Genomic DNA, 12,996 nt, shown 5'->3' with positions numbered 1-12,996 from the left:
AATCACAATCTACCAAGACAAGGGAGTATTGTGTAACAGGGAAATATCAGGCAGGGAGAAAAGAGGCAAAGATCAACCACCTGCTCTGACAACCACAGTCAGTTATGCTTCTGTGAGGCAGGTTTAGAAATCTTTGCAACACATTATTTGTGTACTTTTAGACCTACTGCACAGATATATAGACCTAAAATTCTTAAAGTAACCTTCCTGATAAGCAAGTTACACTTCATTTAAAAAAAGAAATCTTTCCAGTGCACAGCAAAGGGCAACAACATAATTTAGATGACCATAAACACCCTTGGTCATCAGGTTAGTCTCACCTTTCTGACACTGCGTGACACCCTTTCAAACACTTTCATTTGTTCAAAGGAAGGCAGTCCTGCATACATGGGGAGAACCCGGAGGTGTCTCTTCATCCCGGTTCGACCTAGTGCTCGAGCCTGCTCAATCAGCATAGACACGACACTTTCTACCTCTTCCTAAAAACATCAAACCAGATATCAAAGAAACCAAGATCAATTTGAAGCATGTCATTTTATCATGCTGAACGAAAATGAAAGTTGGGAACAGGATTTTAATTGCGGTCAGATTCATGACCTTCAGTGTGATCATGTTCCGTTCTGGGGTGGTATTTAATCAAGTGCTACTGATCAATGGTACCTATGTGGTTGAAAATTTGCAACTGTCAGATTCATTACTGAAATCTGTATTATCTTCAGTGAATGGAAGAGTTCCAGATAAACTAAAACAATGACCATCTTACTTGGCTTTTATGTACTGTGGCAAGCAAAACGTGTCACATATATAGACAAGCTATGGCATATAAAACCGTTAGAAGCTTCCCCCAGAAAAGATTACTAGACTATGGAAAATGTTTATCAGTGGAAAAGATTACAACTGGAGGGTAGTCCTGAACAGTGCTACAACCCAGAGTGAGACCTTGGACATAGTCAATTGTTTTTCCAGTGAAGAGCCCACTTAGCAACTCCAGGAGATGAGCTGGAAAGATGTCACTGGGTAAGAGGCACACAGCGGCAGCATGCATGCACAAAATGTACCCGCTGCCGCATTCAATTCTGGTAAATAAAACAGCCCACCGACTAAAGTGTGTAATTTACTTTGGAATCAGCTAATAAATTTAAAATACATTTAACCCTCAATGTAATGGAATGACTCAAACCAATTTTTAATGGTTTAAGTAATAGCAAAACACAATAAAACATGAAGTAAATGGGTTACATAAAATAATAGGCCTCTGTGTTAATTTTGGTGCTGCCTTAACATGTCTGTTCATCACAGAGAAAAGGTCCAGTGGAATTACCTGGCCAGTAAGAAATGCTAATATGTCTCCATCTCCTTCTGTCTGGTGAATTTTCATCACAGTTTCCACAGTTGATTTGATATAATCTGGAACAGGACTGAAAACATGTATGGGATAAATTCATCACTTAACAAGCTCAATAATTACATATTAACTACCCTAATTATCTGGCAGTGAAGCCTCATGAAAATTAGTTTGGGCCTGCCTGGCAGGTAATCAGTGTATGAATAAATAAATATTCACTCTCCTTTTTTTTAATGCAACATTCAAAAATAATTCACAATTACATGTATACTATGATTTCTGGTTTTATTTGCAAAGAAATGAAAACAATAAACCCATGCAAACAGCTATGACATCTTTAGGACACAAAAATGTGGGTCAGTGAAGACTGGAGCTCTGGTCCCAGTGCTAAATCCCACATTCTTACCATTTTCTCCCCTGACCCCTGGCAGCATGTCCGAGTTGGGTAGCTGGAGCTGACGGGTGTGCTTTTCAGCTAGAACAACTCAGAAGTCATGCCCACAACTCTCTGATTTATCAACCACTCTACCAGACTCCTGGTCTTTGTCCAGTGACTAGGTAGGAATCAGAATGGCCACTTCCTGTCTAAGGGAGCTTCTCCCAAAAATGTCAACCAGGTCTTCTTGCTAAGATACAGAAAGCTGAGAATCAAGTGATTCAGATGACCAGTGCTGCCCCTACCGACAGGCAGTTTTATGAACCTTATAAACCTTCCTCACTGCAACCTTATGACCACTTTGATCTCCACAACTGAGCTACTGACCCTGACAGATTCATAGAAACGTGCACATTGGTATCAAGAGTTCAGAGTGAATTCAGCAGTGATGCTGAGCAGGGTTCTGGAACATCCTATCAACAACAGGAGACACCGAATACGCTCCCCTCATCAGCCTGGCAGGCAGATGCAGCTGCTCCTCATTCCACAACGCAGGCCTACTTTTCTCATTACCATCATTAAAACTAAGTATCATCAAACCTTTGCAGATAAAAGATATCCACTGGAAATGTCCGCCCTTCCACTGTAAGGATCACACAGGTATCCCTGGTTGAGTCACTGGTTTCATTTTGATTAAAGAAATCCCGAAATTTCTAAAAAAACAAAAACAAAAACAAAAAAACTCAATTCATCATACTCATGGAAAGAATATAAAACTGGCAAAGCAGGGGGTGGGTATCAGGGATTGGATATGTATACATAATATAAAGTACAGATTACAAAATAGTTATTAAAAATCATATTTTTATTACTTTGACATATCCAATTTCAATGAAACTCTTGATAAAAATTATAAAGGTCAGATTTCACAACTGTATTCACTAATACATCTGAGTCAATGTGTAGCTGTGGTATTATTTATTTCTATTCCCTGTACTTCATTAACTAAAAATTAGGTCAAAAGGTGTGATTCAAATTAAATAAAGGTTAAATCAGGCTATTGTGCAGTTCTAATCTAGAAAGCTTAGGTTCTAATCAATTTATAAAGGACACTTATACTTTGCGAACAGTAGGTATGTTCCTTGCACCAGTTACAGATCCATATTTACTATAACCTTCCCAGTGTATTTTAAGCCACTTGAAGGCAAAGGCAGAGTCTTCTCCATCTGCATGTACCCTACAGCAGTTAGCACAGCACTTTGTATGGGGTAGGTTATCAATTATATACTTCTCTGACATTCCCAGAGTATCCTGCTGAAAGAAGTGGCTCACAGCAGTTCCTCTGGAAGAGGCGGCCTTATCTTCTTTAGTGGCCTTGGATCACCAGATGGGCCGTCTACAGGGAGGTCTGGTATAAGAGCTCTGGTCAACAGTGGGGCAGGGAGACCCCACAAATGATTCCCTCTCAGGGAATGTGGCCCAAATACACAGAGAAGCTGGGCCCAAGAAGAGCTGAATGACCCAGGCCCTGAGCAAAACCACAGCAGGTGGCGTCCATCCCTCCAAGCCGTGAGGCTTGTCTGTCACCCACAGATCCAGCAGCTGCGGGACTGGGAATGAGGTCTGGCATCCCTGGGCCTCTAGGTCAAATGCCACATAAGCCACACCCTGTCATACCCCACTCCCACACACACTCCTCCTCTCACCCCCATCAGCCCATTCCTGAAGCTCCACTTCCTCTTCCTCAGGTGGGAACTCACATACCACGCCCCTCAAGCATCCACTACTCCCACCCACCCCACACCCTCACTCACACAGGATTGACTCCCCTCATACACACACAAACCTTACTTCTCCCCTCACAGAAGCAGCAGTGAGTGAGGAAGGGATGGAGAAATGCACAGCCCTAGCCCACCAAGGGCCCAGCCGAATGCTGCTGAAGCCCCAGCATGCCTTGCATCTTGGCATACCGACAGCATGACAAACTTCCCACATTCCACTTGCCCACTTAAAAAATCTACATCCAGAAAATTCATCTGTATCAACTACTGTAGGCAAAACTGAAAGAAGCTATTGTTTTAAGATCCCTGTCATACCAAAAGAGAATGAAAGGCAAATGTAAGCAGTATTAGTTAACAATGATTCTAAGAAAAGTCTTAGACATTATAGTTTTCAAACACAATAAAAACCAATGGAAATAATTTTTAAAAGAGAAGAGGGTGACAAAGATAAGAGGTAAAAAGAGGAAGATGTTATTTGCAACTTAGGCATGGAGGAGACAATGGAATGTGAGGTCAGGTACAGTCCTCAAAATAGCATTCCAGCACGTCTCATGGGTAAAGGGGATGAGAATTAATTAAAGAGGGCAACAGAGAGCTTGATCCAGAAGTTATTATGAGCAGACTTGAAACAAAAGATTCCTACAGCCTGTGAGAAAGTCCCAGAAAACAGCCTGGGTACACTTGCAGACATCTCTCTTAGCCTTGCTGAGTTTTTTCTCTCCAACTTGTTCTGCATCCCTGAAGCCACAAGGAGACCAAGAGCCAGGAGCCAGGCCCCTTTTGTATCTCAGCTGGATCACAGAACTGGCCTCCGACCAGTATCCCCACATTCACTCTTGTCTCTTCTACACAGGAACCAGAGTGATCTTTCTAGAACCCAAATACAATCAAGTCACTGCCACACCTCACACCCAGACCAGGTGCAAAGTGGAATCTTTCCTCCTTTGCTTGGCCAATAGGGCCTTCCGTCATCTAACCCCTACTGACCTCTCCATTTTAATCCCCCACTGCCTCCCATTCAATCGAAATTCATTCAATCCAAAGCACCTGCGCTGTGCCACTGTTGCAGGTGAAAAGGATAAAATAATGGACTATGACAGTCAAAATCCCGATCTTCATGCAGCTTATATTTTAGTGATGGGAGACATATAATAAACACACACTTAGATATGCATATAATGTTAGGTAGTGACAAGTGCTAAACAGAAAAAATGAGCCGAGTGGAGAGCAACAGGGGCACTCTTCTGGGCAGACGGGCCAGGAAAGGCCTCTCTGGGAAGGTACTATCTGATCAACACCGGAATGAAACGAGAGCACAGCCATGAAATGCCTGGGGAAGAATGGTCTGAAAAGAGCGTCCCCCCGAGAGCAGAACAGTGCTTAGGTTCTTCTGAGGAACAGCTGGGTGAGGCAAAAGGTCGAGTGGAAGGAGCACTGGAGAGACCGGAAGGAGATGAAGGCAGAGAGGTGACCAGGGGCAGACCACCCCGTGTAAGGCGCTGCAGGCAAGGTAAACTCCAGCCTTACCCACGACTCACAGCTCCTTGAACGCATGGTTTCACACCCCTGTGGTTCCACACATGCCAAGGATGCCCTTCTCCACCCCTGCCCATCTGGCTAACTTGTGTGCATCTTGCAAACCCAGGCAGATGTCCTTCCTCTGTGGAAGCTTCTGACTCTGTGAAAGCCAGCGGGAGTTAAGCGCTCCCTCTTTGGCTCTCTCAGCACCCTGGCCACCGTGAACTGCAAATACCCCTGAGAAGCCAGGGAGTCTGTACATCACCCGTAGCCAGCATCATGCTTAGCATATATAATTAGAACTAGAAATGTAAATACAAATATAAAGCAAATGGTCAAAATTATTTGAGTTGAGCTGCTGTTTGAACTCAATGTTAGTTGTTAATTTAAGAAAAATCATGTAAACAGCTATAAAAAACTTTAACATGGAAATTATGATATACACAGGGAAAGGCATCAACTACATTAAAAAATCTAACTATAAAAGTTATAGCCATAAATAAACTCAAGAAATACAGCCTCATACTAAAAAAGTATGAGAAGAAGCTGCCTGTGTGAGGAGAAACACAGTATGCAGAGAAACAAGACAAGTAGGTAATTATGAATTCAATTAATTACAGGCTAATTTCCACCCACAAGCTAAAAAAGGAGTATCCTCTGATCACCTCAAATCTAGGACATCCAATGGCCCCACAGGAAAGGTAGGCCATTCTGCCAAAGATAAGCTCCTGCTAGAGGTAACTTTCCAAGGCCATGTCCAACAACTCCAGTGCCTCCATGAGACTGGGGTGTTGGGGTGGGGGAAGGGAGAGGGCGGGGAGAGGAGAGGAGATGGGAGAGGCTCGTACCTCTGCATCCAGAGTGGCTGAAGCCACAATCAATCGAAGATCCCCCCGTTTTCTCTGAATCTAAAAAAGAAGGCATTAGGAAACAATGATAACAGTACAATACTTACAGATTAAATAATTTGATACCTGGAATTTACTTCACAACAATTCGGTGTGTATATTTTTTGGGTGGTGGCAAGGAGCTTACTTGTAACAAGACAGATCACAAGCTGATAACTGTTAAAGTCACAGGTAAAAAGGTGACCATTCTACTATTCTTTCTGTGTAATAAATTTTTCCAAAACAAAAAGCTAAAAAAATTTTTATAGAAAGCATAAAGGAGTTTTAAGACCAGAACTTGAATTTGCCAGAAGTAAAACCATTTCTTCTTGACACCTAGGGCTCTGGATAGTCAGAATCTATGTATATAAAGTATGAAAAAGTACATTAAAAGCAAACAATAAATGATAATACCAAGACAGATATATGGACAAAAGATATTAACAGTTATTCAAGTAAACAGATAATCAACAGCCAGAAGAGAAATGATCAAATAAACTACAGCAACTATAATTAGCAATGATATTTTTTCATCCATCCATCACATTGGCAAGGATTTATTTTTTAAGGCTAACACACAGTATTAGCAAAGATTCGTGAAACAGGCCCTCTTATTACCTTCCCAAGAAGAAAATAACTGGGTGGAATAATCCCTCATATGTATCAAAAGTCTAAACCTTTGGCCAAGGAATAAAATAGTGAAAACAACAACAGTAATGACAGCTAACATATACTACGCTATGTGCCACTCCAGCAGCTCTGGAATGCCTGGCTGACAAAATCCAGCCCACCCTCCCCTCAGAGCTGTAGACATCCTCCTAGTGGGAGTGTCCTTTTCTAATGTGCTCAAAGGTGGGACCTCATAGTCTATCTGTGACCCCATGCCAAGCACTATCCTAAGAAATTTACATTATTATCTTATTTAAGACTCACAACATATTATAATTCAGAGCAGCTCTGTCCCAGAGAACTCTCTTCAATGATGGAGAGATTCTGTCCAATGCAATATCCACTAGCCACATACAGACCCAGCAAATATAGCCAATGTGACTGAAGAACTGAATTTTTTATTTAATTCAATTTAAGCTAATTTAAATCTAACTAGCCACAGGTGCCTAATGGAAATACAGGAAAAGGTACCAGCACACATATACAGACTCCTATTATTCCCACTTTGGGGACAGTAAACTCAGCAGAGTCAGAATTTGAACCAAGGCAGTCTGATCTGGAGTCCATGCTCTTAATTACCCTGCTCTACCACCTCACCTCTTTCTAGACTGTTGTGATTGGGAATTTGTCCAAAGAAAATGGTCAGAAAATATGGGAAGAGAGAAGAGGATGGAGGTAAGGTCAAAAGAAGATCAGCCATGAGTTGTAACTGCTGAAGCCAGACGAGGGCACTGCCACTGGGCAGGGGGTAGAGTAGAGGGCGGGGAGGGGGCGGTCATTAAAACCTCTTTTATTCTGGGGTATATGTAAAACCTTCTACAATAAGAAATTTAAAAAATAAAAGAAACAAATGCAACAGATTTGATTACAAGGGTTTCACTATTGCATTACTTAAAATATTATAAATTGGGGAGCCATATAAATGCCTACAGTAAGGGAAGTCAAATACTTTATGGTAAAGACATATGATTATATAGCCATTAAAAATAATGCCTTCAAAGAATAATGAAACAGGAAAATGATTTTGATGTAATGTTAAGAGAAACATATAAGATGCAAATTAGCACATATAATCCAATCCTTATTATACCAAACAGATGCATACACACACACACCATACAGAAAAAAAAAGAAAACACGTCAACATTCTATCAGTTATTTTTCTCTGAATGGACAGGATTATGTATTATTTTAATTTTTACTTCGTATTTTGTTGGATTTTTCAAATTACAACAATTACTTTCCTAATCAGGCAACAAAACAAAAACATATAAGCAAAAATGTCCAGCAGTGGAGTCATTACCTTTTTCAGCAAGCCAATGGCAATGTCTGTATACAAGGTCCTCTCGTGGGCTTCATCCAACATGATGGCACTAAGAATTGGAGGGAGAGTCTGGTGACCATCAAACAAATCACCGCACACATAAGTGACTTTTGGACATTTCATCTTCAGGCAGTCAACTTGTAGCATAAGTAAAGCTAAGGAAGGCCTCTTGACAAGGAACTAACTCTTAAACTAATAAAAATGATGACATAAACACATCCCGGTGAAGAAAATGGTATATTTATTGCTATCTTTAAAGGAGTTTTACCACCCACATTGGATTCCTAATGGGACCTAATACCTGATTTTAAATTACAGCATAACATATAACCTCACAGAGCGCATAAAAACCAAAACAAGGCACTACCACCCAAAGATTATTAAGCTGCACAAAACAGCACAAAAAGGCATGTAAGCACAGCTGTAGTACATGTAAACAATGAGTCAAATGTGACATCCTTTCCCAGAATACCACATAGCCTGAGTGGGACAACTTCAACACCATGAATGACAGACAAAGACACACAAGGAGGGAATAACTGTAAATAATTATTTGGACTCTGCATATTACATTCAACAAACACTGCCCAGCTCTGAACTCTGCAACCTCCATCCATCCTGGAATGTAACAGAAGTAACATAAAAATAACGAGTCAATAGACTGTTCAAATAATGACAGAGATTTCAATATGCCCACTTCTGACTATCTAAATTCTGAGAAAAACATCAAGGGTCACAACAGCCAAAGTAAGGAGAAAAGCTTTGAGACAACTGGACACATATGTGAATCCCAGATATTAACATAACTGCTTCTCTACCCGAATACTTTTGAAATGTTAGGAAAGTTATAAGAAAAACACATTTACCTATATTTTGTTAACAATGGATCAACCATCATTTCCCTGACCAACATTCCATCAGTCAGAAACTAAAAAGCAAAAACACAAAGTTTTAGAAATAATTCATTTGCAATGTATATTAATGACCTTTTTTAAATTCAAGTGCAACCAAATACATACAACCCCCTTACTTTGTGTGTGTACAAGACAATGTCCACAAATAACTGAGGAAATGCCCCAATATCTTTTAGTAATCAAGCAATGGGAATTGTTCACAAGCAAGACTTCCAATACAGAATCCTCTGCTGGGGCTTGCAAATCTTTCAGAAGAATTTCACCTGCACTTAGTATCTGAACATTGGCTAAGCCTCATTTCCTCTGAGCCTGCACTGCTGGTACTGCTGATGAACAGGCAGTGAAGACCAACTTGTGTCTACCGAAAGGAAGGCCATGAGTCTGAGATAACTGCTCGTAAAATATCCCAAAGACTGTAGGCTTGCAGCTCCTGAGGTTACTAACCTCAACTTCAACTATATTACTTTAGGAGGTTGGATAGGGTTGTGGTTAAGAACAAAGGCTCTGGTGTCTGAGTGCTGGGAGTTCAGATCCTGGCTCTAACTCCTACTTGTGAATACTGGACAAGTTATTTACCCTCTCTGAGCCCTATTCCTTATTTGTAAAATAGAGATAATAGAAGTATCTGCTTCAGAGGGTTATTGTGAGGATTAAATGAGAAAGTACATGTAAAGTATTTAGCACAGGACCTGACACACAGTGTTCAAGAATGTCAGTTATTATTACACAGGACTAATGAGTATTTATTAAATGCTTTTGAAATAAGCAGTAACAACTACATGCTATTACTGTCACTCAAAAGCAATTCAGTACTTTAACAAGGTTAAACATCTCCCTCACTTGCTGCCTTAGCATTTTTACTTTTTCTTTTGTTTTGAAGAGCAGGATGCATTTCCATTATATTTTTCCTGGACCTGGTACCAGCTGCCACAGGAGTGAAAATGAGAACCCACCACCAGTGACAGACCACCAGTTAAGAACTGAGTGACTTAAAATTGTGACCAAATAGAATGCAAAAGCTTTTCAGAAAAGACTTAAAAACAATCATTTGGTTATGTAATGCACTGAATATTCATCTAAAATTTAGCTACTTTAAACATATTTGAAGGTAGAGAAGAATATTCCCTTTACCTAGCAAAATCAATCTCCAAGGTAATAAAATACAGAATTTTGGAAAACAAGGTCCATATTTTTACAAATCACTACCTTGTTCATTTAGCTCATCTGATTTTCAATCTTTCTCTATTGCAAACAGATAACTGAGACTGTAATGACCAGTTTTCATTTCATCAGAGCATTTTCATTCACTGTTTCATTGTACTTTCTGATTAGCCTTTGATTCCACCACAGTGGTACACAGTTGACATCGCTGAGTTGATTGTACACTGATTACTATTGATGTTAATTATTTTAATAGTAGCAACTAGGTCAAGGAACACATAGGTTAACTGCATTATCATGTAAAAATGGGAAAGTTCCAGTGAAAATATCCTTTACCAATTTATCAGCAAGGACCACCTTGTCCCAGTTTTTAAGTCTTCTATAGGCAAGTTTCTATATTTAGATAGCTGGGTGGATTAGTGGAAAAACAATAAAACGCACATAACAAAGGACAGCCTTGAGTCCCTGGTTCTATCACCAACAGGCACATAACATGAGGCAAGTCGTTCAACCTCCCAGGCCCTCAACATTTTCATCTGCAGAAGCAAGGACTTGACCTTACTTCCTAGGTTCCTTCTGGGCTAAGTTTCAAGGATTCTCTTAAAAAGCTCTGTATCTCCCAGAAGACCGAACTCCCCAGGGACCAGGATGACTTCATACACTTTCGGCCATGGTATCAGAGCCCTGGTCAGCAGTGATGCTGCATGCTGGTGATTCCCCCTGAAGAACCTCCTTCCTTATTTATGTAGGAAAAGCAGCTCGAGCACATCACCTTAATTCTCGTAGCCAACGGATCAGTGCAGTCGTCAAAGCGGATGCAGTAGCCCACCTCGTGGCCCAGCACTGCACCCCTTTCCTCAGCTACTCTCCCTGCAACCTTTGAGAAGAAAGATCATGCTGAAAATAGAGACATAGAAATTACTGCACAGAGCACATACTATGGAAAATCCAAAGGTCACTTCTATTTTAAATAGTATGGGAATGCAATAGAAAATGAGAAGGGGCAGGTTATTAGAGAACAAGTGTGATAACTTTTACAATTTATTAATTTTACATATCTCACCTCATTCTGTCATCTTACAACCTGAGGCAATTATAAGAACATATGCAATAAAAACAGAATCATGTAAAGATGTTACCAAAGAAATGATAAAGTTCAAAAGATCAAAACCAATGAGAAAATCTTAAAAACATAGGTATTATGTTGAGCCATAAATTCAGCTCTAAATGTCCTAATGACCAAAGCAGAAAGGAAAGCAGAAGAAAGTCAAGGTTCACTTTGGTAAAGCTTTCTTTAATACAACTGGGGACAAATTTTCATATCTTTTGTGCCTTGAAATAAAGAACCTTCCACTGGACCATGAAAGCAGAGAACAGGAATGATCAAACTCCACACTGGGACAAGTTCGTTTTCTCTTTAGAGGCAAAAGAGCAACATTTCCAGAGCCAGATGACCTAAAAAATTTGCAAGTGTCCCAGCTGCCATAACCATTAAAAGAGAAAATAAAGACAAGAATTTAGGTTAAAAAATGAAAAAGAACAGATAAGCCGATGAGAAGATTAATAAAGAACCCAAGTTAACATAATAAAGGAAAAGTAAAAAACAAAATAAATGATATATTATAAAGACCATAACCATAGATATATTTTTTCCTATCAACATGTGACAAATAAAAGGTGAGTGTGGTTAAGAGAAAAAAGAATCCAACAGCAAGATCTTCTGCTACCCCAAGAAGGCTATCCAAAGGCTATTAACCGATCAATACAAAATATCTGAAATAATGGCTAAAAAAGTGGGAGAGGAATAGTGCTTATAGTTTAACTTAAAAAAAGATAGAGTTTGACATTCATTACATAAACTACCTAACTGAAAATAACTCAAGCAACATTATAGAGGAGTCCTGGGGACCTGGCACACCAAGCCCCAAGTGAGGCAGATACTTAGTCCCCCCTTTCACAGGTGAGGCTACCTCCCTGCGTCATCCCTGACTCCTGCGTTTGGAACAGGCCCCAAGGCAGGGCTCACTGCCACAGCCATTGGGCCACAGCAGCCCCAGGTTCGGAAGCCCAGAGGCCCCCTCAGCTCTCTGAAGCAAGCTTATTGGGCATTATATGGCCACAGCAGTGTTTAAGAAACTAGCGAGCATGTGAAGATCCGAAGTGGCTCTGCCTAATGACTTTAAATTACAGATGTGGTAGGGCCAAAAGAGAACCAATCATCAAGCAGCTGGTCTACGCCATGCAATCTTTCAAAACATCTTATGAAATCAGAAATTCATCCTACACTACTTTACCTCAGAAGGTCATATTTCCTGATACCCAATTTCACCAGGGCAGTTTTGTTACTGTTACTATCAATTTCAACCCTACAGATCATAATACTATAATTCTCAAAAAATGGTACAAATAGAGAATGTGTGCATAGAGCTACTAGGAGCTTATGGGCTAAACAGGCTAAAAATGAGCATAAGTGAACCAACCCTCTCCATGAAAATATAATCATTTTATGTGTCTATAAGGTAAAATCCATATTTATTCTTATTATCTCACTATTTATACACATTTGCCATAAGATGTATTTTCAAACTTTTTTTTTTTTAAAGTGTGTCTGATCACACAGCCGGACATTTGAAAGGTCAGAGTCTACTGGCTTTTTACTAGATTTTTACCTGTACTTTTAAAATTTCACTCCCAATAACTTCATCAATTGGACTTGATAAATATTTTCTTTTCAACTGAACCAAATAAATTAGGGAGAGGTTAACAAAAAAGGAAGAAAACCAATCACTGACTGCCTCTTACCTGCACGTGTTGTTCTCCAAGCTTTCACAAAGTATAACTTCATTTTTTACAAGGAAAGAAACTGAAATGAGACAAGCTTAGAATCTGTCCTGAATCACATGTCAAGGCAGGACCTGGTCTTGAAGTCAAACACAGATCACATGAGTCCAATCAACATACTCATATATGAGTATATGCTTCTCATGAAGACCAAGCAATGGTTTACGCAATTTGTTCTTA

At 40.0% G+C, this 12,996-nt stretch overlaps 1 protein-coding gene across 2 annotated transcripts in view; it reads right to left on the bottom strand.

The window, feature by feature from the left end:
- Nucleotides 1–12,996, bottom strand: part of DHX35 (DEAH-box helicase 35) — a 79,549-nt gene that overhangs the window by 37,415 nt on the left and 29,138 nt on the right. Inside the window, exons 5-11 of one of the 2 annotated variants that reach the window (XM_036902286.2) lie at nucleotides 10,748–10,852; nucleotides 8,767–8,828; nucleotides 7,880–7,949; nucleotides 5,869–5,928; nucleotides 2,322–2,434; nucleotides 1,322–1,418; nucleotides 321–479 (exon numbers count right to left, since the gene is read on the bottom strand). In XM_036902286.2, coding sequence (XP_036758181.2) covers nucleotides 321–479; nucleotides 1,322–1,418; nucleotides 2,322–2,434; nucleotides 5,869–5,928; nucleotides 7,880–7,949; nucleotides 8,767–8,828; nucleotides 10,748–10,852 — 666 coding nt within the window. Of the gene's footprint in view, nucleotides 1–320; nucleotides 480–1,321; nucleotides 1,419–2,321; nucleotides 2,435–5,868; nucleotides 5,929–7,879; nucleotides 7,950–8,766; nucleotides 8,829–10,747; nucleotides 10,873–12,996 lie in introns of both variants that reach the window. The other variant, XM_036902287.2, reaches the window with a different exon arrangement.

This window comes from Manis pentadactyla, chromosome 5, assembly GCF_030020395.1.
Source record: "Manis pentadactyla isolate mManPen7 chromosome 5, mManPen7.hap1, whole genome shotgun sequence".
Taxonomy (NCBI): domain Eukaryota; kingdom Metazoa; phylum Chordata; class Mammalia; order Pholidota; family Manidae; genus Manis; species Manis pentadactyla.
Note: the sequence above shows the minus strand (reverse complement) of the source record. Positions and strands in the feature narration are given on the sequence as shown.